This window comes from Phalacrocorax carbo, chromosome 17 (genome assembly GCF_963921805.1).
Source record: "Phalacrocorax carbo chromosome 17, bPhaCar2.1, whole genome shotgun sequence".
NCBI lineage: Eukaryota > Metazoa > Chordata > Aves > Suliformes > Phalacrocoracidae > Phalacrocorax > Phalacrocorax carbo.
The window spans coordinates 2,500,848-2,524,033 of record NC_087529.1 but is presented as its reverse complement, the minus strand read 5'-3'; the positions used below and the strand labels follow the sequence as shown (position 1 = coordinate 2,524,033).

General features: G+C 52.8%; 2 protein-coding genes across 3 annotated transcripts in view; one reads left to right on the top strand and one right to left on the bottom strand.

The window, feature by feature from the left end:
• Positions 1-12,088, bottom strand: part of CPD (carboxypeptidase D) — a 28,207-nt gene extending 16,119 nt beyond the window's left edge. The window contains exons 1-3 of the mRNA XM_064468193.1: positions 11,337-12,088; positions 8,646-8,893; positions 217-359 (exon numbers count right to left, since the gene is read on the bottom strand). Of these exons, the coding sequence (XP_064324263.1) occupies positions 217-359; positions 8,646-8,893; positions 11,337-12,022 (1,077 nt within the window). The 5' untranslated portion in view covers positions 12,023-12,088. The remainder of the gene's footprint in view (positions 1-216; positions 360-8,645; positions 8,894-11,336) is intronic.
• A 6,541-nt stretch (positions 12,089-18,629) lies between these two features.
• TMIGD1 (transmembrane and immunoglobulin domain containing 1) lies at positions 18,630-23,115 on the top strand. Of its 2 annotated transcripts, XM_064467549.1 has the most exons (7): positions 18,630-18,951; positions 19,220-19,320; positions 20,265-20,543; positions 21,050-21,328; positions 22,202-22,305; positions 22,575-22,603; positions 23,025-23,115. In XM_064467549.1, the coding sequence occupies exons 2-7, from the start codon at positions 19,242-19,244 to the stop codon at positions 23,026-23,028; spliced, it is 774 nt and encodes a 257-aa protein (XP_064323619.1). In that variant the 5' UTR covers positions 18,630-18,951; positions 19,220-19,241; the 3' UTR covers positions 23,029-23,115. The 2 variants fall into 2 exon arrangements, with proteins under 2 accessions (XP_064323619.1, XP_009504391.2); XM_009506096.2 differs by lacking the exon at positions 23,025-23,115 and having other exon boundaries at positions 22,575-22,607.
• The last annotated feature ends 71 nt before the right edge of the window (positions 23,116-23,186 follow it).

Sequence of the window (23,186 nt, the reverse complement as noted above, 5' to 3'; positions counted from 1 at the left end):
GAGCTCCGCTATTGTGGAGGATGCGGGAACTGTGGCAGAACCACAGAGATACACAGCAGCTTTGTAACCACCGACCTCTGTGCAGCAACTGTGGCAGTCGTGCTACCGCACGCAGCAAACAAAGCCGCAGGAGCAACTGAACACGGTGCTCTCAGCCCACCGCGGACACGCGGGTTTCACAGCTGCTGCCCTGCGCCCCGTCCCAACCCGCAGTACCTTCTCAATGAAAGCAAGGAGAGACTCCCGGTTGTTCTCCCACTCCTGCTGAAGCTCGGAGGTCGGTGGATATTTGCAGCAGGACAGCTCCAACGTGATCTCAAAGCAGTTGGCCCACACGTAGTTGTAATCCTGCATCCCACCTGAGAAAAGGAGGCAGAGACATGTCCCAAAGAGCAACTCACAGACATCCCACCACAGGATGCACATTTGTCCCTGTCCTATAGCCCCCCACGGCATCTCACCAGGCTGCTGTCCTAGCTCCAGAGTGAACAACCTACGGAGAAACGTCAGATCAGATCGTGGTGAGATCCTGTGCTGGGGAAGACTGAGCTCTGTCTCCCCCAGCAACCGGCAGACTGGGCCATTCAGATCAGCCACAGACAGTTCAAAGATGACGGTCCCTTCGGTCTCACGGCTCTGCCAGCTGAACTCAGCCGCACAGCACTTGGAAACTCATACGGGTTCATTTCACTGTGAAGACATTTTCCAGACACTACAAGTCCTGGAGGCTAGGGCAGGCAGGCTGGAGTTTGGACACGACTGCTGCCGCGTCCTTCGCTATGCTCTCCAAGCCAGCTTGAGATTTGCGAGGTTTTCCTGCAAGAGATGTTACTCTACCCAAATTGAGCTTCAGGCCTCTGATACAAAAGAACACACCAGACCATCAGCCTGGGAGGTGGCAGCTCAAGTTTGCACATGAAAAGTTTCAAGGACCACACAGCCGTTCTCCTAAAATAATCTTAGCAAAACCCTAGACGAGACGAGAGCAATGCTTCCCCTTCTCTACTTCCTCAGGCTGCTCTTTTCCTCCAACTCCTTATCTGAAGGTCTCCATTTACTTGATATTTAGGGCAGCCCTAGCAGAAAGTCTGACAAGGTCTGACATGGTGACGGCATGCAGTGAACTGCAGCGAGTCCAAATCACCTTCAGGAAACTCTCCTCTTGATCGGGGAGGGCAGTGACATGTCCCTCACCGCTGAGGACTCCTGTGACCCCACAACAGCCATGTCCTGCAAGAGGAGAACAGGACACAGGCTTGTCCACCTTAGAAACTCCGAATGGGAAACTCGCTCTTTTCCCTGAGCCCTGCAGCCAAGTCAGCAGCCTCCTCCCGCATTTCCTCGTTAAGGCAGCAGTCTCAATTAATTTAAGGATGCTGCAGCACACGGGGACAGCGTCCCAGCTTGGTGTTAAACCAGCCACACCTCCGTGAGCACCAGAGAAGAGGAGTGCACGGAGCTGCTTCCCAGTATTAAGCTCCCCTTGTTATTCTTGCCCTTCAGAGAAACTACAGGTACTGCTACGAAACAAAAAAGTCACCTTGTTCCAGCAAGTGTCCTGACCCTATTTACCGAAGTTTACGTCCAACTCTCAGCAAGCAAACCTGTTTGTCAAACACAAATGAATCACGTACCAGCAGGACTTGAGGTCCGCAGGTACCAACGCTCACGATCTGGAGCTCAGACTTCAGCATGCTGCTGAAGTCTGTAAATGTTCAGCCCTGTAAACATTCATGGGAGTCTTCAATAGTAAAAAGGACATTCCAAAACCACCGCAAGTCTGTGAAACAGGTTTCAGAGTCACCCTGACAAACCCCACCACATGACTATAGCCGGATGTCACAGCCACATGAGAGGATCGTTCCCACCACCACCAGTAAATCAGGCAGTTGTGTCAGTACAGAAGACACACCACACTAAGTTTTACGCATACTAATGATATCTTCTGGGTTACACGACCTTATGCAGTTACAATCCGGGCGGACTGGCATGCCACGGCCTTGGCCGCCGCTGCCCGGGCGGCTCCATCCCAACCTGCCCAGCAGCGCCTGGGGCCGCTCAGCCCGGAGGCCTCCGCGCACCGACCGAACGACTCCCACCGGCGTCGGCCGGACACGGGGGCCCAGGCAACGGGCCTCCTCTGGATGAGCTGAGGAAGTCGAACTGGCCCTTAGAAGCCCACCTGCCATGGAACAGCTATATATTTGCTCCGCAGGAGGGTGATGCAATCTCCAGGAGGAAAGAAGAGCAGAAGACGGCCTGTGGCACATCATGGCACGGCCCGCAGGACCTCAGCAGGCAAGTCTGTAAGAAATGCAGACTTTGTACTCCCACCATTTGCTTTGCCCACCAAAGTGCTACATTAGCGCTATGCTAATAAACCTTGCTCGCTTTGTCCAAGCCGTTTCCTAATCATTCACAAGCGAGGGACCCTCTGGGGTACCGGCCAATTAACCGGCCAGAATCGATCAATACCACGATGTAAATGCACTACCTGGCATTTGCAGAGGCTGTGTTAACGCACGGCCAGGAAAAGCTAGCAGCAGCACTTTACCAAGCAGAGGAGCCTTACAATACATGTGGTGGCTGTGAGCATTCACTGTCCCAAAAGGTCAGGGGCCGCTGCTCTGGACGCGGGAGCCCCACCACACCCGGGAAGCGCAGAGGTGGCCTGACAGCACCAAGTAGGATTTAAGAAGAGCAGACCCCTGGGAAGATGCACGGGATGGTACCACATCAAAGATGTCCCAGTTCCTCTCAATTCTTCTGGGAGCCTGCTGCTAAGGGAACACAAAGCTTTTACTGTAAGAAAAAAAAAAAATCAAATGTCGCTTGCTGCCAGAAGGAGAGCAGCGCAGCCTTGCGCAGGCTGAGATCAACAGGAAAGAGACTTTTCTGTCCAGCACGAGGGGCCAAAAAGGCATCTGAGGACTTTAAAACTCTCAAACTCAGTTGAAAAGGTTAGAGGAACAAGGGCTGCGAATCTGATACACACCCAGTTCTAATTCAGCTCCTACCACCAGGTTCAGAGGAGTAACACACAGCGGGCTGCTCGCTCGCCAGTAAACACCATGCAGAATGAAACAATTTGCCAGCCTAGAACCATCTGTTCTTAGCGGGACGCTAATGCATTTGAAAACAGCCATACGTAAACCAGAGCCATTATAAAGCATATTTAGTGCTTCATCTGCCTTTCAAGTAAATTTAGGACAGATGCTCACCCATAATAGAGCAGCAACGGACTAAATTAGAGCTTGCTACATCAATTTTGGTAAAACTGTCTCTTTGAGAAAGTAGTCCATTGCATGCTTGAAAATTTGGATTGTATCTGCTGCACAGATTTGGCCTTCGCATGGCCCCATTACAGGGCAGGACAGTTATTTTTACAGCATATGGAATTATGTATTTTTCCATATACCATCTGCACAGCCTCTCCTGGCTCTGCAGAAGATCGGGAGGTGTAGAGGGAGACCTGCACACAGCCTACCACTAGCAGAGCACTGCATTCAAGGAGCAGAGCAGAAAAAGCACACCCGAGACAAAGAACTGCCAGACTACAGTGCTTCTGCTGCACCTACCCATTTGGGTACTATCTGGGATAACCTGCTGGATTTATTCCAGCATTTTTTAACCACAGGGTGTCTTTTAGCCCACACTGTGTAAAGCTTCAGCCTCCCAATGAAGCATCACGGAATCACTAAGGTTGGAAAAGACCTGTAAGATCATCAAGTCCAACCGTCAACCCAACACCACCACGCCTGTTTTACCAGCGAGGAAAGCAAAGCAAAAGTGAACAGCTTCCAGTCACAGCAAGCCAGTCCCTGGCTGGCAGTAGGTCACAAAAATGCTCAGAACAAACCTCTCCCCTGCTCTGTCCCAGCCCTTGAGCATCAGGACTGCACTTCAGGCAAGGGTCCCAGACCTCTCGCAGCACGAGGACTGCACAGTTTGCTCTGACAAGCGTGCCTCTGCTCCCTGCCAAGCTCTGCACCAGGCAGGCAAGCCAGGGAATGCAGCTCTCTACAGTCAAGCCCGGGGATCCAGATACCATAAATACACCACGTGCCAGGAGAAGCCTTCCAGGCCAGCCAGGAAGGACTATTTTCAAACTGCACTATGCAGAACGCTCTCTAATTCCAGCTCTTGCTGAAGCAGGCAGCTATGGCAAAGCAGAGAAATGGTCCTGTATGCTCTGCAGAGAGCACAGGCAGCACAAAGCAAGCTAGAGACGTGATTAAATACGGGGCACAAGTTGCTTACTCTGCGGACAGAACCGACCGTCTCGTAGCATGAGGCCAGGTGAGCACAGCAGCAGCACCAAACAGGCAGAGGAACGTTTTGGTCTGAAGTCATTCTGAAATCATTGAAACTCAGAGGTGAGGTTTCAGCCTCCCACTCCAGCAGCTGCATGGCACAGCCCAGAGCAGCACAGCCCTGCAGCCTTCCCAGGGCTCTCTCAAAGAGGAGGGTAGAGCCTTCCCAAGACCTGCAGCGCCACAGCACTGCCCACCCGCTCACGTTAGATGTGAAAAGAGGCATCAGACCCTCACACCACCAAGCCAGTACTTTTCTCAAGAAAGAAACATTTGCAGTAAGGGTTTTATAAAAACACAAACACATACGGGCAGCTCATTGTGCATATCCCAGAAAGATGTGGCTGAAAGCTTCTACCAGAGCTCACACTCTGTCACCCGCCTTCTGCCGTGCCCAGGAAAGAGGCCACTGCAGCGATGCCATGAGCACCCGCTGTTCTCAGCACTGCTTTTAATTGCTCTGAGTTTGACACCACTAAAAGCTGGTCGGAAGCTCAGTGTGGCTAGCAGCCACACTCAAAACAACCCAGTAAGCACAAACATAACCTAAATCTACTTTCAACCTGAGAAGCGCCTTCCAGGAAACACGAAACATCTCAAACACTTGGACATCAGAGAGTCAAACTAGCAAGGAAAATAACTTACAGGAAGCGACTGCAAATAACAAGACCTTCCAGGGCTGCCCACAAAACACCCCCCTGAAAGTCACGTTGAATTCAGTTTCTGAACTGGGCTCTTTACAAAATAAAGGCAAGCACATCCTTCCCACAGATAAGACTTAAAGAGTTTCTTAACAGCTTTCCAAGCGTCACCTGGACCATACACCAGCCCAGATCTGCATGTATTTTCTTCATCTGAACCAGCCACTTGGTAGTTAAAGCCCTCAGAGGTTAAAAAGGAAGGAAGAGTTATGGCATGTACAACAGAGATAGCCTCTAAAGAACAACCCCAGTCACACACGTGCTTATCTATAGCAGCTGGAATGCAGAAGCCAAGTTCAGCCGTCTGGCGGAGAGCCGCCTCTCTCTGGGCGCACTTGACCTTAACAATTACTCCAATGGTTGGTACTTGCCACCTCGGTTTGACACATGAAAAAGGTTGTTTGCAAACTCAAATGAAAGTTAACGAGGTCTGGCACCAGCATAAACCTGAACTGGGAACTCTGGGACAATGAATCCCACAGCAGCTGGCCTTCCAGCATGTCTGATTTCACAGGATAAAACGTGGCAGGGAAAATTCTACCTGTTGAGACATTATGTTCTCATTTCTTTGTTTTTCCTGGCTTTAGTTCGCTTGGAGCCAGCAGCCTCTCCTGACACAACCCGATCCACAGGCCACAAGTGCATGCCCCGCACCGCTCACAGAACCGCACGCTCTGGGTATCTCTAGAGCTCAGCCCAGCGAGCTCCCGCAGGGTACCGGGATTTCCCCAGCCTCATTTTACCGCACAATTACATTCTGCGGTCATTGGGAAAGGCCTCCTGGTCCGAGTAGGAGCCTCGGCAGTCCTTGGCAGAGTCAGATGAGTCAATACAGCCACTGTGGTGGTTTTGCCACTTCTGCCGCACACTGCGTACAGCTGACCCCCCTTTGCCTGCTCTTCATCCACCATTAAAAATAAATGTTAGCCCCTAAAACCCTGAAGGGGCACAGTAACTACAGACAGCATCAAAAAAAACAGGCGTACTGGCCTCTGCGGTATCTTCGTTCATCCGAGCTCTTCCCTGGATCTCAGCCCCCGTGGGTTACACTCGACAGTCTGGGAGGTGCTCCAAGGGCTGCCATCGCCCTCCACGTGTGCGCCTTCAACAGCCACGAGACGTAAATCACCGCTTAGGGGAGAAACCGCCCAGGGCTGCCAAGCTCAGCAATGCTCTACTCAGAGTTGGTGTCAGTGCACCCTCTCTACAACCTCTGCCCATGAATCGCCTACAGCCATCAGCGCCGAGACTGAGATTGCGGCTTCTCACAGCGAAAGGGTTTGTTTCCGCAGGGGATGGAGGCTGTTAGACACAGTATAAACCACAGTGACGGCAGCATGGAGCAAACCAGTCTTCAGTTCACACCTTGCCGTTTGCTGTGAAAGGAAAGTAGGTGAAACCACTGCTCTGCTCGCTGACAAGGCAAAGGCAGCCTGAAAGGCTTGCACCCAGTGCCACAGCCACTAGCCAGGGGCCTCACATCCCAGCAGGAGGATGTGGTTAACGCTGTGGTGAAAAATGACGCTCACTGGGAGCGGGGGAACCCAGGCCCAAAGCTCTGGAACCAGCCTCCCTTCAGAGCACACCCATCCTGCTTCATTACAAGGGCAGAAAGTGTTAGAGCTGCAGCTAACAAACCTCCCGACTGAGATGTTTGCCGATAACAACTGCCACCAGAACAAGGCAGCACAGATCATCCAGGATATCCTGTTCCCTCGTAAGCAAATTCACCAGATTACACAAACCTTCCTCCTGCTGGACTTTCCACAGCAGCAGAGTGAACCTCGAGCCGGCAACCATCAGGGCTGGTGTGCTCCAAAGGGTGGAGGGAAGGAGATGGCTGCTAGAGAAAGAGGTAAAACTGCCTCTTATTTGAACATGGCATCTTATTTCATATCATCTTAGAATGCCCTGAGCTGGGAGGGACCCACAAGGACCATCGAGTACAGCTCCTGTCCCTGCCCAGGACACCCCAAATTCACACCATGGCTCTGAGGGCCTTGTCCAAGTGCTTCTTGAACATCGCCAGGCTGGTGCCGCGATGCCTCCCTGGGGAGCCTGTTCCAGGGCTCCACCACCCTCTGGGGGAAGGGCCTTTCCCTAATGCCCAGCCTCACCCTCCCCTGGCACATCTCCCTGCCGTTCCCTCGGGGCCTGGCCTTGGTCACCAGAGAGAAGCGATCAGCACCTGCCCCTCCTCCTGCCCTCGGGAGGGGGCTGCAGAGCGCCATGAGGGCTGCCCTCGGCCTCCTCTGCTCCAGGCTGAAATCTTGACCAGTGAAATCCTGGGGGATGATTCAGTCACTACTGAAATCAAGAATTCCTCTTCCAGCAGAGGTGACGTGTTCAGGCCCAGTGCTGGATCCCTCTCCCTCCTTCCTGAGCAAGGTGGATGCAGGGTTAAGATCGGAGTCAGCTCTGAAGCCCATGTTTCTCCAAAACATCATCTTTTTAGAATTTCTCCAGCTGTAAGCTCTGAAGGATGAGCAACATTCGATGCCACTGCTTGCTCAGCACTCCTGCCATCATCCCTCAGCCCTCGCGTGAGGCAAAGCAGAGCAGTCCAGGCGCAGCAACGCAACTTCTTCGGATCATTTATGCAAGGTTTTTGTGGTGTCCTCACCCGAGGAGTTTCTGCACTGCCTGGCGAGGCCACGGTTGTACAACATCCGCTGAGGGAGCACAGCAATGGTGTAACTTCTTCTAATGACACAGCCATGATTTCTCATCCCAACAGCCCAGAGAGCCTTTTCCACAAGAACATCTCGTCACAAAAGCTGTCCTCTAAAGCCCATTTTAAGCAAAACCAGTGCACACAGAGCAGCTCAGCGCGGCTGAGCCAGGCCAGCCACCTCCACACAAGCAGAGCGCTGGCACAGGGAGGTAATTTCCTTATATTCAGATCACCTCCCAGTGCAGCTGCCTAATGGAGGGAACAGGAGCTCTCCTAGAAGCCCCGGCAGACCAAATTTCATATCCCTTCTACATCCCACTGCACCAGTGGACGAGAACAGGCTGTACTGGTTTCACTCTCTGCACAGGTCTGGCAGCAGAGCAGTTCACGGAAAAGCTCCCTACCCCACCTCCACCGAGAGCAGCTATGTTAGCTCATACCACACATTTAAATCATTTTACATAGTTTTACACCAGGCTGTTCTATAATCATTTGTAGAATTACAAGTTTGGCGGTTCAAATAACCTCACGATACAGCAGCATGATTTAATACCTTCAACAAGAGCTTCCTCTTTCCTGTATCAGAATTTAGTAGCCACCTGGAGACCAAATGACAGTTCAATTGCCAATCGAAGCCTCCCACGTGCAGGATAACTCTCCAGCACCTAACAGGGTCAGAAAGAACCCTCCAGTTTGCCGTGATCTATTCCCTACGAACATCTCCCAGGCTGTGATTCATCAGGCACTTACTGGTGTGCCTGTGATACTGCTTCCCCTCACTTCAAGCTGCTAGAACAAATTCAAAAGCTAAAAATATCACTCCGCCCACTGTCCTTTCCTCTGCAATAATTGCCACTGGTTTGGATGTCAGTTCTCAGTGAGAGCAAGAAACTATTTCTCTAAGACAGTCTGTTAGGGGAACCAGCAGAGCTGGGGCGATTCACCACTACAGCTTACCTTCCACATCGTACCACTGGGCACCGTTTGTGATACCATCTTGGAAGGTCTCTCCCTCCTCGCCAGGGCAATTGGGTTTGCCAGTTCTCATTATAGGGTGGTGTGACGCGTAAGCTTTTGCCAAATATTTGAACACTTCGTCATCAGCTGATTTACTGTAGACTCCTGTGGGCTTATGTGTGGGAGAGTCATCATAGGGATAGCTTGCAACCACCGAGCCACCGTGAAGATTGCCAGAGAGCAGAAACCTGGGGTTGGGAAGGAGGAAAAGAAGAGAAAGAAAGAGTCATACTGGAACAGTTTCAACAGGAAGCCAGCTACAGCCACCCAACCCACTATTCTGCTGCCTTCCCATCCACACCGTGTTCTCTCAGGAGCCTCCAAACTCTGCTTGGGATCAACAAGGCAAACTGGACGAGCTGCCCAGCGGTAACGCGACTTTGGAAGAGGAAGCGATCGGCTGCGGCTCCACGAGCCCCGTGCAGGGAGAACCCCTGCGGAGCTGCAGCTACACCAGGGTTACAGGAACAGATATGCTCTCGTCCAACACTGAGTCGGATAAAAGATACACTGTCCCCAGAGGCATACCCCCTCCCATTAACACCCGCCTCCAACACAGCGAGCAGGATCGTCAGAGGGTCTGAACAGCATCCAAGAGGGAGCACGTTGGGGAAGTCAGCAGGTTTTTGCAATTAACCAACTCTCAGAACGGCTATATTCACTCCCCAAACTGACATCTGGCATTACTGGAGGCAAAACAAGTTTCTTGCTCCAGCCTAAGACAGAGACCTCAACAAGCGGCGCCCTGCGCGTAAAGCGACGTACATGGCTCTTCATCGAGCTTTGAGCAATGCTCAGTATGTGCAACAGAACTGGCTTGCACAAATAAAATCTGGACATGTGACAGAGCTGTTAAAACCCCAAGTCAGAAAATACAGCACGGCATGCCCTATATCACACTTTAATTTGATCACAGGCAGCGTAAGCATTTCAATGAATCCCAAAGGCAATTGTCTCTGCTCTTCCTCTTTCCATCAAATACAGCGTTGAGGGGGAAAAGAGCTCTCCTCCTCACTTGGTCAAACGGGATTTAGTTTCTGAGCAGAGGTAACGTGACCAATACCTTTGCCTCGCTTAAAGTGCCGCATTCAAATTGCATTACACCCACTATCTCCTTTTTTAATCAAACAGTTCTGTTTACCCACTTGTTTTTCTATCAGCGGTTATGTTAGTCTAACGATTGTACCAGCATTAACTGGTGCTGCCAGGCAGAGGGGTGCACAGAGCACCACGTTCTTCCTGTTTCACATCGGCTTACAGGCAAATCTCACCTCAAGCACTTGCAAAAAAATTAAAAGCTCAAGGTATTTTCCAAATGGTATTAAGAATGGGCATGAGTTTCCCTAGTAACTAAGTCTGGTGCAAACTGCTGCATCAGAGCTGTCCTAAAGGATCCTCAGCACAAGCCAGTTACTGGTGCGTTCACAAAACTCCTCTAGAGCAACAATCCCCATGGGCACCACCACCCACCAAGTTTTTATAAACATAGTTCTTCCCAGCAAATTTTGTTCCCTAAACCTGAGCAAACACGGTACGATGCCGAAGACTGCGCGCCTTGGTTGGGTCTGGCCAAGAGCCCTCCAGCGCACCCCGGCCATCGGCCAACCCCTGCCCCTTTCTCTCTCCATCCCCATCTTGGGAAGAGGGCCGCAGCTCATCTCAGCGCGTTGCTCGTGTCCGATCAGACTTTGCATTATGGCTTTCCCTGCACAACTTCACACAGGTGGTTGTGCTGACCTTAGTAGTTCGACCTTCCAGAGTTTTCTAAAGAACACACAGCAAACGAAGAGAGCGCCCAGCCCGGCCGCTGCACCGCCCGGGGCCGCCCAGGGACCCGAACCGGAGCTGGGCTCCGCAGGCACCGTCTCCCCTCCCAGGTTGTCCCTCTCTGGGCACAGCAGCCTCTCACCATTCACCCCCTCGGTTCAGGTGAGAGCCTGACGGGTCAGCGTGGGTGCTTACGGCTCAGCCCCGCGTGCTTCGACATGACAGAAGGGCAGAGGGCTGCGGGAGCAGGGCCTGCATCTGGAAATGCTGCTGCACAAAGCATTATTGCTAAATCCAGGGAATTTTCCATGAAACACGAAGATGGGGGAGAAGCCCTGCTTGACACAACTCTCTTGTTTACATGTTTGTTCACAGACCAGCTAAACGCTTAACCCCAAATACTTTAAGCATCCCACAGCTCATGGTGAAAGCATTATTGGTCCCAAGAGCAAGACCCACAGAGAAGCTCAAGATGAGGAGTTTCCACCCACATGCTCCTGGAGAAGGGAGACATGCGGATGGCTACGGAGGTTGGGGGTGCCCGGGCACGGGCTGTGCCCAGCGGGGCTAGCGTGACCCCTCACCAGGCGCGTGGCAACCGCAGCCACTGAACTGCTCTCCTGCACACGCTGGCCGGCGTGCGGGTCAGCCGCTCACTAGGTGCGGGACGTCCACCACGTGCGAAAACAGGCCAACCCCTGCGCAGGCTGGGGAGAAACAGGTGGGAAATGGCTTCCCCGCCCCTCAAGCACTGCTAGGAAGCGCTGGGAAAGGCTGACAGCGAGCTGAAGCCGCCGGGGAGCGGAGGCGAGGGTCCCCCATCCCCGGAGCGGGGTGCGGGGAGCGGGGCCGGGCCGCACTCACTTGTTGCGGCGCATCCAGGCGATGAGGGCTCGCACCTCGGGTACGGGCTCCAGGTCGGGCTCGGCGGCCCCGAACTGGTCGGGGAAGCTGCGGTTGAGGTCGCGGCCGCGGCCGTTCTCCCGGCCGCCCTCCGCCCCGCCGCCGCAGTCGCCTTCGCGGGCGCGCTCGAAGCCGTCGGGGTTGAGGCTGGGCAGCAGGTAGAGGTCGGTGGTGTTGAGCAAGCGGCCGATGCGCTCCTCGCCGCCGGCCCAGCCCCGCACCAGCTCCTGGGCCAGGCGCAGCAGCAGCGGCCGCGCCAGCGGCTCGTCCCCGTGCATGTTCCCCACCAGCTTCACCTGCGGCCGGCCGGGCAGGGCCGCTCCGCCGGGCTCCTCGCCGGCCCGCTCCGGCCCCAGCCCCGCCGTGAGGCGCAGCACCCACAGCGGCCGCCCCTCCACCGAGTCGCCGATGCTGAAGAGCCGAGCCAGGCCCGGGGGGGCCGCGGCCGCCAGCGCCCGCAGCGCCTCGCCCAGCTCGGCCGAGTGCAGGTACCGCAGCGTCTCGCCGGGCGCCGCCGCCGCCGCCGCCGCCGCCACCTCCGCCTTCTTGATGTGCGCGGCGCGGGCCGGGCCCAGCAGCAGGGCGCAGAGGAGCGGGAGGAGCAGCCGCCCCCGCCGCCGGCCGAGCCCCCGCATCGCGCCCGCCATGGCCCCGCCGCACGCCCCGGGCCCGCCGCTCCGCCGGGCTGCGGGAGGACGAGGAGGCGGAGGCGGTGGCTCTCGCCCCACCCTGGGGCGGACCCTCCTTCCGCCTCCCGCCAATGAGCGACGGGCCGAGGGGCGGGGTCGCATGGGCGAGGCGGCGAGTGACCAATGAGAGGCGGTAGGGAGCGCTGCGTCACGGCGGGGTGAGGCGGCGGTGAGCGCTGCGGCGCCCCCTGCTGGCCGCGCCGCTGCCCCCGCCGCGGGGAGGGCCGCGGACGGCGGCGCTGGGGGCTGAGGCGGGGGGGGGGGCGGCGGCGAGGACCCCCCTGCGCTCCCCTGAGAAAGGGTGTTTCTCCCGCCCCCACCAGGAGAAAGCAGCCTTTGGCTCCCCGCGCTCCCCCCAGCCCCCGCGGGAGCAGGGCAGGGGGATTATTATCACGAATAATAACCCAAGAGCGAGTTATTGCCCATGGGGGGGGCAAAGACCAGCGCGTGGCGATGCACCCCGTCCCTCGAAGGGTGTCACAACACGCCGTTGCAGCAGAATCCCCTCCAAAACAGGGCAAGGGGGGATGGTTTTAAACTAAAGGAGGATGGATTTAGACTGGATGTAAGGAAGAAATTTTTTACACTGAGGGTAGTAAAACCCCGGCCCAGGTTGCCCAGAGAGGTGGTCGATGCCCCATCCCTGGAAACATCCAAGGTCAGGCTGGACGGGGCTCTGAGCAACCTGGTCCAGCTGAAGATGTCCCCGCTCACTGCAGGGGGGCTGGGCTGGATGGGCTCCAAAGGTCCCTTCCGACCCAAACCATTCTGTGATTGAAAGGATAAAGCCTAAACACAAATCACCAGCGCGGCTGGAGGTGGGAGGAGCGGGGTGGCCTCTTGCCTTGGCACGGTGACAAGCTGCAGTTCACAGGGGCCAAAGTGCTTCTCCTGCTGCCCAGCTTCCTGGAGGGAAGCGCGTGTGTCCTGCCCTGACGGCGCTGCCAGCTCAGACCCCACCTCCGGGGGATTACAGACGTTTTAACACCGTTTGATGTTTTGTATTGCACATCGCTGTATGGCGATCTACTCCATGCCCCCGAGGAGATACATAAATAGTACTTTGGTGTTTCCTCCATTCACGTCCTTGCTAATTCCTTTTTTGAGGCGGGTGAGATGATAAGGAATAACAAGCAGAAGAGCTTGCTCCATAATAATTGCGTCACAGTACACGAAACGTTGAAAGCGTCCATCTCCAACAGCAGATTCCTGTCGATCGCTGTTTAACTTGTCAGCAGTATCTCATGTGCACATCTGCTTCCCAGCTCTGGCATTTCCTGTTGGAGACACAAGCTCCGAACTTAGCACAGAAAACTGATTTTCAGGGGAACCGTCAGCGGTATGACTCTTTCATCCCACTGCATTCTGGGCTCCTTTGTGGGAAGATCAGATGATGCAAACTTTTATGCAAGCCGAGCATGGTACAGCATCAAAAGGGCCCCGAGGAAAAGGAGAGTAAATTGGCTTCTCTTTCTTGGGGCTCATCTGCGCTGCACAGTCATTAGGAGAGGGACGAGCAGGGAATGGGGATTAACCATCAAAAAGATATCCCAGATCTAATTAAACTGGAAAAGCCAAAGACCTCGGTCATTGGGATGTTCTTAAGCCAAAAGGGAGAAGGAACGTCAAGTGGGAATTTGGCTGTCTCAGAAGTGATCACAGCTACATAGCTTTAAGTCCTCAGTCTACAAATAAATTGCTCTGAATTTATGCAGAGTAACTGAACTCGTTTCCCTTTTTAGCTGATAAAACCCCAGTTGTCTGGAATTTCAACAAACCAATTGTAAAAGCAGCATGTGTCAGGAGGCTGATGAGTGATCCACTCATCTTCTCGGCAGCCAGTAAGAGCAAAACCTTCGCACTTCCTTGGGCCAACCTAAGAGAGCTCTGCCTTCCTCATCCCCAGGTAGGTCCACAGATTAGGGACCGACCTGCAAGAAGCGTCTTCCTCTTCCTCCTCGGCTCTGCCCTGCGCTCGGGCTTGCTGAGAGCTGCAGCCCTGGCACTCGGGAAGGTGGTTTCTGAGGGGCTGTGGCTTTTGCCTTATGACACTCTCCGCAGTGGTTCCAGTCACGGAGGAGGAGTGCAGTTTCCTCCTCAAGATTGGCCGCAAATGGTTCCCCACGAACTGGAAAGACGGCGCGGCTCGGTCTTTGCAGGTTCCTCGCAGAGGGAACTAGGGATGACGCCACAGCAGGGAAGTTAAAACTGCTAATATTGTTTGGCAGCACTTCACAAGATCAAATCAGCACTTGGTTTTCCAGCAGAGCACTTACAAGAAATCCCACTGGCGATGAAAGTTCCTAGGTAGACAAAAATATCTGAGGTCCAGGCTGTAGAGCAGCCACAGCAGAATTGTCTTGAAAAAGAAGCACGTTTGGGAATACTGCTAGGGCACATCCCGTATCGGCCATCAGAGAGCATCTAAATCAGGCAAGAAACAGGCACCCAGCTTCATCCTCCATCATTTTTGTCTTCCCAGAGGAAACAAAACCCCCTCGAAGTCCAACCCATCTGTGCCAGAGGCATGTTTTCTGTCCAGAAAAAGAACAAAATCATGGGAACCTGCAGATAATCACTGCTACGATACAGTCTTACCCCGTGGCTGAGGCAGACCGCCTTGCAGATTGGTTCGATGAGGTAGAAAATGGAGTTTCATGAGTGGATGGTGCAAAGCAAAGACTAATAGTATTAATTTCCCTGAGCACTGCTAGGTGTGAAAGCTGAAGCTACACGGGCCGGCATTTAAGTGGAATTTAATGCAGATAAGTCACTTTTATCTCCTGCAGGGGACCTATATTGCTAATTTAACGCCAAGTTCTTTTCACATCTCCTTTTATTTGGCACGTAATTCTCAGAGTCGGATAGCAACGGCCACGCTAGTGTACTATCTTTAGTCTGCTAAGCCAAGACTGGTGACTTTGGGCACCCACCAGCGCTGGATGTAACCCAGAGCGGCCAGCAAAGAGCGGGACGACACTGGCTGCTGGCAACAGACAGCCGCGCGTACTGCACTGCAGCGATTCGGTGGGGCTTTCATGCGCAGCCCTAAGGGTTTCCACAGTCCTTGGATATTTTCTTCACCGCAGAGGAAACACTGGCAAGTGCTTCGATGCTCTTGACGAAAGGTTAGGCTTGCCCTGCTGGAACGAGGTTCTGTTTCTTGCACTCATTTCAAAGCGGAAGGGTTTAAAAGATCCAGGAGCAATTGTTTAAAGTGATGACTGAGGTTCTCTAAGCCTAATTTACTCATCCTTCTGCAAGAGAAATATGAGTATAGCCATGTCAGTAAAAGGCCAGGATATGGTCCTTTGCTGCATCACCAGGAGCACAGACGAAAAGCACGAGGGGAACTACCCTCTCAGAAACAGAGCCTCCTCCTCCGAGCCAGTCACCCAAAGGTTTCGGCAGACCTGTCCAGGCGCGTGGCACTGCTTTAGTCTTCCGCAGGATTTACTGCCTCTGGGCCTCTGCCGTGGACATCGCAGGGATCTCATCCTGTTTCAGGGCTCCCAGAAGGTGACTTTCCTCCCGCCCGGACACTCACCCGCCGGGCTGCAGCTCCCGTGGGTGGCTATCCAGCAGATGGCATCCGCGCCCAACACTTGTGCCGGAGCTTCGCCTTCCTGAGGGCTTCTCGGCTGCTTTATTTGTCTCCGGGTCTGTCTCTTCATTAATGCCTACTTTTCATTTGACTGTTTAATGTCCTCTAAGCAATTTATTTTAAACTTTCAAAATATTCACTGATTTAGTGCTCTTTTCGCTATTCTTATTCCTTCCCAAAAATAAAAGTCACTCATCATTCCTCTGCGTTCAATGGCGTAGTCTGGGACCTTTTATAGAAGGACCATCAGAAAATGGAAATATTAACAAAAGGATGAAAAAAATACTTGAGATCTGCCCATCTCAACAGTGGAAAATCCGTGGGGTTTGGGCTGGGAGTCTGAGAAATCAGGGCACATCACACCTCCATAATCTTTATACTTGGGAAAAATAGGTTTTGTGGGAGGGAGCAGGAGTGCTGAGTAAGTTCGAGTAGCATTACCCGACAGCCTCGCTTTCCAGCCCAGATATCTGGCAAGCGGAGGCAGTGGGTTTGGGTGTTACAATCATTCTCCAACAATGGAAGTGTTGCAAAATATGCGGCACCGCATATTAAGAAGGGATTAGGAGTGGGGAACCACAGCGAGTAGGAAGACAGGAGCAGCCTTCCAGCAGAGCCTCAGGCACTGTTGCAGAAACCTGTTTTCTGGAGCAGGATTACAGCCATGTTACAGGCATTGTTTGCCTGACAAACCAACCCATGGATACCATCCCCAGCTTCCACACGCCTGTGCAGATCCTGCTATGCCCCAGACTCCAAGAGCAACCTTCGGCCCTCACTACGCTGCTGAATATAAATTGAGCTCTTGTCTGCCAGTGAAAATGCGGGGGGGTGGGGGTTGTGCCCCCTACCCCTGCAGGTACTGAGGATAACCAAGTGGAACCCAAACTGCTGTGAAGTTTGGAGTCAGAGGTTAAGAGACCCAGTCGAAAAGAAACTTCTGCCCGATCTCTATCATGTTTAAATCCTCTCAGGTTTCTAAGGCTTGGATTACACCCAGAAATAGACCGGTGTTTATTAATTAATTCCCTTTGGGGCTGCTGAGAGTCATATTTAACAGCAGCCTTACCCTGGGTTTGTTGGTCCAGTGTTGGCGTAAGGCTGACAAGCAGGACCCGCTGCGGTGGATTACTCTGGCTCTAGCCCGTGGTCTGTCTAATCCAGCCTTGACAGCGCCCGATCCAAATACCTCAAACGAGAGGGCTGGATCCTTTGCCGAGGAGAGTTACGGAGTATCTGCCTCACCAAAGGGGTTCCTCCCAGTCTGAGTCATTAGTGGCCACTTTACATTCGGGAACATGAGCTTTACATCCCTCATAAACGTAATGGAAAGGTGGATAACACAACCCACAGAACTCTAGACCTCATTAGTTAGACACCCACGAGATAATTACACCCTGTATCAAAAGAAAAGTGTAAAAAGTGATTGCGAAAGTAGTTCTTATCGGTTTAAAAATGCTGCCTTAGAGTACCTCTGGCCAAGTACCTTGCTTTTCTAGTCTCTCTTCCTTCAGCAGATCTCAAAGCCCATTGCCAAACAGGATGCTGCCGTTGCCTTCATTTAAAAAACGTAAACCGGATGAACGTGAGCTCACCTTGCTGCCAGCCACAGACCTGCCGCAAACCTGGGACAGAATTTTTCCCAGGTCCCACTTGATGCTGTGCCTTGCATCACGACAAAGCCACCACAGACCAGCTGTTGTCTGACAATCTTTTCCCTCACTCTAATTTCTAGACTAAAAAAAATACCCCCAAAACTCCACACTTTCATTCTTTGCATCCTCACTTACCCTAAACACCTCCTGCTGCTCCTGGATTATCACTGCAGCGCCGGGACCAGAGGGAGTGCAGAGCTCCCCGCGCTCCCTGCCTTTGGCTCACCTTTTGGCAGGAGCACACGAGCCGCTTCCCAGCCCCTTCCTCTGCCTCCCTCTCCATTTCAGCTCAGCTTAATCCCAAACCACAAAGATTACTTTACTCTTAGGAGAAGCATTTTGACTGAAGTCTGTACTGGACCGTGAGCCAACATTTAGTCGAATGCTACAAGGACAGGACATATAACTTCCTAAAAATGGTGGGAAAAGCTAAAATTATTTATTAAAATTTCTTAAATTGAGTTTGAAGGTAAAAAGTAAGTCAAAGGCTGGACACTAATTTCTAAACCAGTAGTCTTCTAGAAGACAGGCTGAGTACTGTCTCTTTAAGGGGCTTTTGTACACAAGTATTTTTTTAACTGAAAATGATTCCCTGTTAGTTTTAAGGGTAAACCAGTAAAAAGTTATATTAAGAAACACTCAAAGGTGCCCCATGTTTGCAACAGCCCCGCAATAAACAGCGCTGTGTGCTCGCGTGCTCTCTGCGCACAGCCAGCCCTCACTGCCCTCCTCTGCGCCGCTGAGCTGGGCCGCCGCGTCTGCGGGCGAAGAAAACGCCGAGGACGTGTCCCAGGCTCCTCCTGCTCATGAAATGCACTTTATGGCTCTGCCGAGCCAGTTCCCGACGAGTGACATGCCCTGTGCCCTGTGTGGGGACACCGACAGCGGTGAGAACATGTGCCGGAGGCTGCGAGGACCCCATCGCTTGCGACCACGTCACCCTCACCCCGCTGAAGTATAAGCCGGCAATTTCAGCCACTGTTTTCCCCGCGCTTCAGCCGTGCCCTCAGCGGGCACACGGCCCACGCACGCAGCTGTCCAAGGCACGGGGGGATCCTCACGCTACGTCGGGGGGTGCCCGGGGCTGAGCTAACCGCAGGAGCACCCTGGGGGTACACATGGGTGAGCAGGACAGCGTCTCTGCTCGCTCTTCTGCCAACAAGCAGTTCAAAGTCTTGAATTGGTGCGTTTTCTCCTTTTCCAGTCAAAGGAGGACACAGCAGCAGAGCTTTGGGCAGGAAGGGGCGAATTGGAGCCTACTCCTGCTCTGGGATAATGTAGGATAAACTCCCTACGGCTTGAAACAGTGTTATGAACACCCGGAAAGCCGAGAGGGAAAAGGTATTATTTTTGGCTGAAGGTCTTTATAGCTGGTGCAGGAACTCTCTCATTAGTTACTCATTGCCTCGGCAAGTCTCATAAAACAGCCAGCAGATCCCAGCAAATACTTTTCTTCAGTCTTCTGGGAGCTCAGAAATCCAGGAGTTGAACAAGGCCTTGAACCCATTTTATGGACTCACTTCTTACTGAGCTACCATAAAATATTAAAATTCAGACCTTATAAATAAGGAGGGGAAAGAGCTGCACATTCCTCAGCAGAAGCAGCCTCTCCAGAGACTCTTCCCAAGGTAAGTCTGGCGTTACACGTCCCAGAGATGGGCTCCCCGATAGGCAGCTGATCGGCGACAACAGACTCATGCAACAGAGATTAGAGACGTAAAATCCCCTTGATTCTGCTCTGCACTGGAAAAGGTCCAGGAAAATCAACTTAGCCTATTCCCTGGTGACCCCGTCCCCACCTTCAGGGCCCTTCCCAGGGGGTCTGATGGCAGCAAGCGATTAACCCCCTGCGCACCCTGAGCAGAGGCAGCAACGCCGTGACCCTCTCTCCGACAGACGCCGGCTGGGCTCCTCTGAGATGGCGCAGAGAAGCAGCCTCGCAGTCCCCCATGAAGCGCCTGTCCTTGCCCTTTGCTTTTTGGCCTGCATAGCCACAGGTAAGTAATGGGAAAAATAATCCATTGTGGCTTTGTTGAAGCCCCCTCAGGCCAAGGTACGAAACTGTTCGGGGCTGGGCAGTGCCCAGGGTGATGTGCCACACCAGCACCCCGGCGACCAGAGGGCTGCCTAAAAACTGGCCTCTGATTTTGAGACTAGCAGAGAAGGGAATGGGGAAGCTTCTGAGTTTTCCAGAGTTATTGCAGGAGCGGCACAGGGGTGACAAGGCCACCTATTTCAAACCTGCTCCAAGTGGAAAGCGTGATAGCTTTGGCCCCCTGGGAACACTGGGGAGGAGACGGGGAGCTTCAGACTTTTTCATATTCACAGGACTATACTGCCTTTATATTCTGAGCCATATTTTAAGTTTGTTCATCTATGACACAGGCTACAGTAGCGAGTTTCAGCCCGTTACAAACATTTATTTCCCATACTGATTCTTCATTTAATATATCCTGAGGTTTGTACATCAGATAAACTGCACCTTTCCAACAGCCGGACTCAGATGGGCCGGGGTACGGCTGAGGTGATTAATTTATACTCTCAATCGTGTTCAGTTCCAACCAAAAGCCAGTGTGTCGAGCTGTGGGCACAAAACCAGAGGGCACAGGTATGCTGCAACGCGGATGTGCAACAAGAGGGCGAGCAAGACTGGCGGGACGGGGATGATCTTTTGCTGTGTGTTACATGTAACTGCTGGTTTAAAGAGCTTTCCTTATTACAGGTCGGGCTTTGGCGTTCTTGCAGGCAGCTGCAAAAGCCTGGTTTATTTAAAAAAACTGCGAAGGCAGCTTTGTGATGAAAACACTTCTTGTCTCAAAAACTGAAGTCCCACCTGAAATGCCTCCTCCGAGGTCGAGGGCTTGGAGAAGCTGGCAGGGCAGCTTTTGTGGGAAGGGTACAGCTGAGGGTGCTTAGTGCTCTTGTTCTCCGTCTTCTGCAGGTTTGGAACTGTCTGTAAATAACCACGCAGCTGACTTCTCCCTGTCTACGTTGCCCGGCCCTGCCGTCTCCCTCTCGTGCCTGGTACAGAACAGCAGCCAGGCTGAGGAGCTGCTCTGGTACCGAGGAGATGGGAAAGTAGATCTGAAAGATGGGAATAAAGTGAACACCAGTAACATCTGTGTATTCCCGGTCACCGAGTCCGACAATGGAGTCACCTTCACGTGCAAGCTGGCACGGGACAAGTCTGTCCAGGTGTCTGTGGTCCTGGATGTCCAGTGTGAGTTGCAGCTGTGGATATATCTGTGCAGAATGGCTGGGATGGGAGAAAATCATGGGCTGAGCACCTGGGTGTCTGGGCGCTAGGTGAAGGCGGGGTGTTTTGCACCCTTGTACGCTGTCTTCACCAAGAAAAAATGCATTTAGGAGGAGATAACTCACGTGATAAGACACTCCCTTTGCACACTAGTGCTTATGGCCTGACCTAATGCCTCTTTTATAGGGAGTGGGTGGGCCCTTAAGTAAGAAGATGCTCTGGATATGTCCCTGCCTCCACCTAGATTTTCTCAAGGATACAAGTCAGGGCAGGGGAGTCACGGGAGTGACCGTCCCTGCCACTGATTGCCCTGCTGATTCCCAGGGATCATGAAAGGCTGCACAACTGTGATGGTGTTCCATGGTTACACCATCGAAAAGGTGCACCAGAGACGTGTAAAGGGAACTTATTTTGTGTTAAACAGTGAGCAGCATTATTAATGACCTGTTGAACTGCGTTGCTGTGAACAGTTCCTCCCCAGCTGACTGGAGAAGAGTCCCTCCAAATCGAAGAAGACAAAGATGTTACCCTGACCTGCAACGCCAAATCCAACCCTCAAGCCCAAACAGCCTGGTATAAGAACAACAACATCTTGATCCTACAGCAAAATCGTTACCAGCTGCACCAGACCAGCGAGGTCTTTCAGCTCACTATCAAAAAAGTACAGAAGTCTGACCACGGCACCTACACCTGCGTGGTGAAATCTTCTTTGGGAGAGGGGAGAAGGGATTTCCACCTGACTGTTGAAGGTAACAAGGCTGCTGTCAAATAATAAGCTTTACAAATAACTCTCCATTCTCTTTTATAGTGATAGCAATTCATTCATATCAAGAAGTGTCAGTGGAAAGCGGTAAATTCCCCATGTTACCTTCTGAGGGTACGGCAACAGCAAGGAGCTCTCCTTGCACCTGTGCCTTGGACCACAGCACCAGGAAGGGCCTTTCCGGCTCTACCTGTTATTCAAAGGCATTTGGCAACCGTGACCTGAGGTGGGCTCCTCCCAAGGTCTCACTTCCCACGCTGACAGGGCACGGTCAAGTGTGGTTTGAGGCACCTCAGGTCTCCCCTGAAACTTCTTACTCCGCCCCTGGTGTTCTGTCATGCCAAAAGAGCTGCTTAAGGCAAGAGAGAGGAGTTGTCCTCCCGAAGTGGCCATAGCCCTGTGGGCAACAGGGAGGTTGGAGGCCTTGCAGGGGCTGGGGGCTCAAGTCTCAGGCGGGTGACGCAGGTGAGGTGACCCACCAGGCATCCACGTCCCAGCCCCCGACCGTGCCCCTTTCATTTCTGCACTCTGGGAACAGGGAGGAAAGCATTGTTACCTGTGCCAGGGACACGGCTGGCCACCCTGCTTTCCATGCGTACGAGTGCCTTGGGGGTCGTCTTCTTCAGAGACCACCGCTTCAGTTCTTCCTTCCGCTCGCTAAAATTGCCAAGGCTTGGCTCGCTCCTTCCCAGGGGACTAATCCACACAGCAGTCTGCAGGCAGCAGAGAGAGCAACAGTTGAAATCAGCAGGGGCAGCCACGGGAAAAGAAACACGTCTTTCCGCACTTCGGGGACATGTTCTGTTCTACCCGACTGCGCTGCTCTATCGCACATTTAACCTCCTCTCCCTCTTGACAGATAAAAAACCTGTCTTTCCCAAGGAGGCTGTTATTGCTGCTGCTGTGGTGGTTACAGTCACGATACTGTTTGGAATTGTGGCTCGAAAAGATAAAATTTTTAAGGTATGGAAAGCTCTAGTTCCTTAGGAAAAAATCAGTATCATTTTGCTGCAATGCCCTGGGGTTTTTTACCCTTTCTGTGCTACCTTGTAGTGTTGCTTTCCACTGTTAGCAAACTGCTACATACTCCTTCCTGCTTTAGAATTACCAGTAGATAAACCAAATATCTGAGGTTTTAAGGTGGAAGGCATTACGCACTTGCAAAATATTAATAAAAATAACGCTATGGCCAGGAAATACAGAAGATAACGTGACTGTTTCTTTATTTTCAGTGCTTCAAAAGATCAAGTGAAACAGCTCTGTAAGTATTTGCTTATTCATGCAGCTTCCTAATGAACCCCCTTCTTTAAGCTTTGGCAGAACCTGGGGAAGACAAGAGCACTGGGCTCGCTAAAGCCAGCCATGCCGAGTTACCGAGCTCTCGTTCCGGCTGGCCAACGTGAGCCCGCGCCTCTCCCAGCAGAGAGGCCCCACGGGGCCGAGGAACCCAGCAGGACGTGGGCAGATCCCACCCCAGGCACGGCGGGGCTCCTGCCCTCGCCCCGGCCACCCCCGGGCTCTGGCTACGCCTGCGCGGAGGCAGCGGGGAGCAAACCTGACGGCGTCTCCCCAGCCGGCTGAAAGCTTTCTGGAGCTGAGTGCAGCCCAAGTGAATTCAACTCACTTGTTGGATCTTTTCCCTAGTAGGTGCTTTTTCATGTCTTCTTTTCATTTTGCTTCAGGTGAAGACCACAAGGTTCCCGTGCATACTCAGAAAACATCATTCCTAGCGGTGGAACATAAGCCCTTGTGGGAGATCATGAGATAAAGCACTGAAACAAGATTTTTTTGGGTCAAGTTTATACGGTCTTTTCAAATTACAAGTGGTTCTTTGCATTTGTTCA

Coding starts and splice junctions, on each gene's coding strand:
- TMIGD1 (XM_064467549.1), top strand. CDS start 19,242: ATGGCGCAGAGAAGCAGCCTCGCAGTCCCCCATGAAGCGCCTGTCCTT. Junction 19,321..20,264: donor TTTGGCCTGCATAGCCACAG/GTAAGTAATGGG, acceptor CGTCTTCTGCAG/GTTTGGAACTGTCTGTAAAT. Junction 22,306..22,574: donor GAAAAGATAAAATTTTTAAG/GTATGGAAAGCT, acceptor CTTTATTTTCAG/TGCTTCAAAAGATCAAGTGA.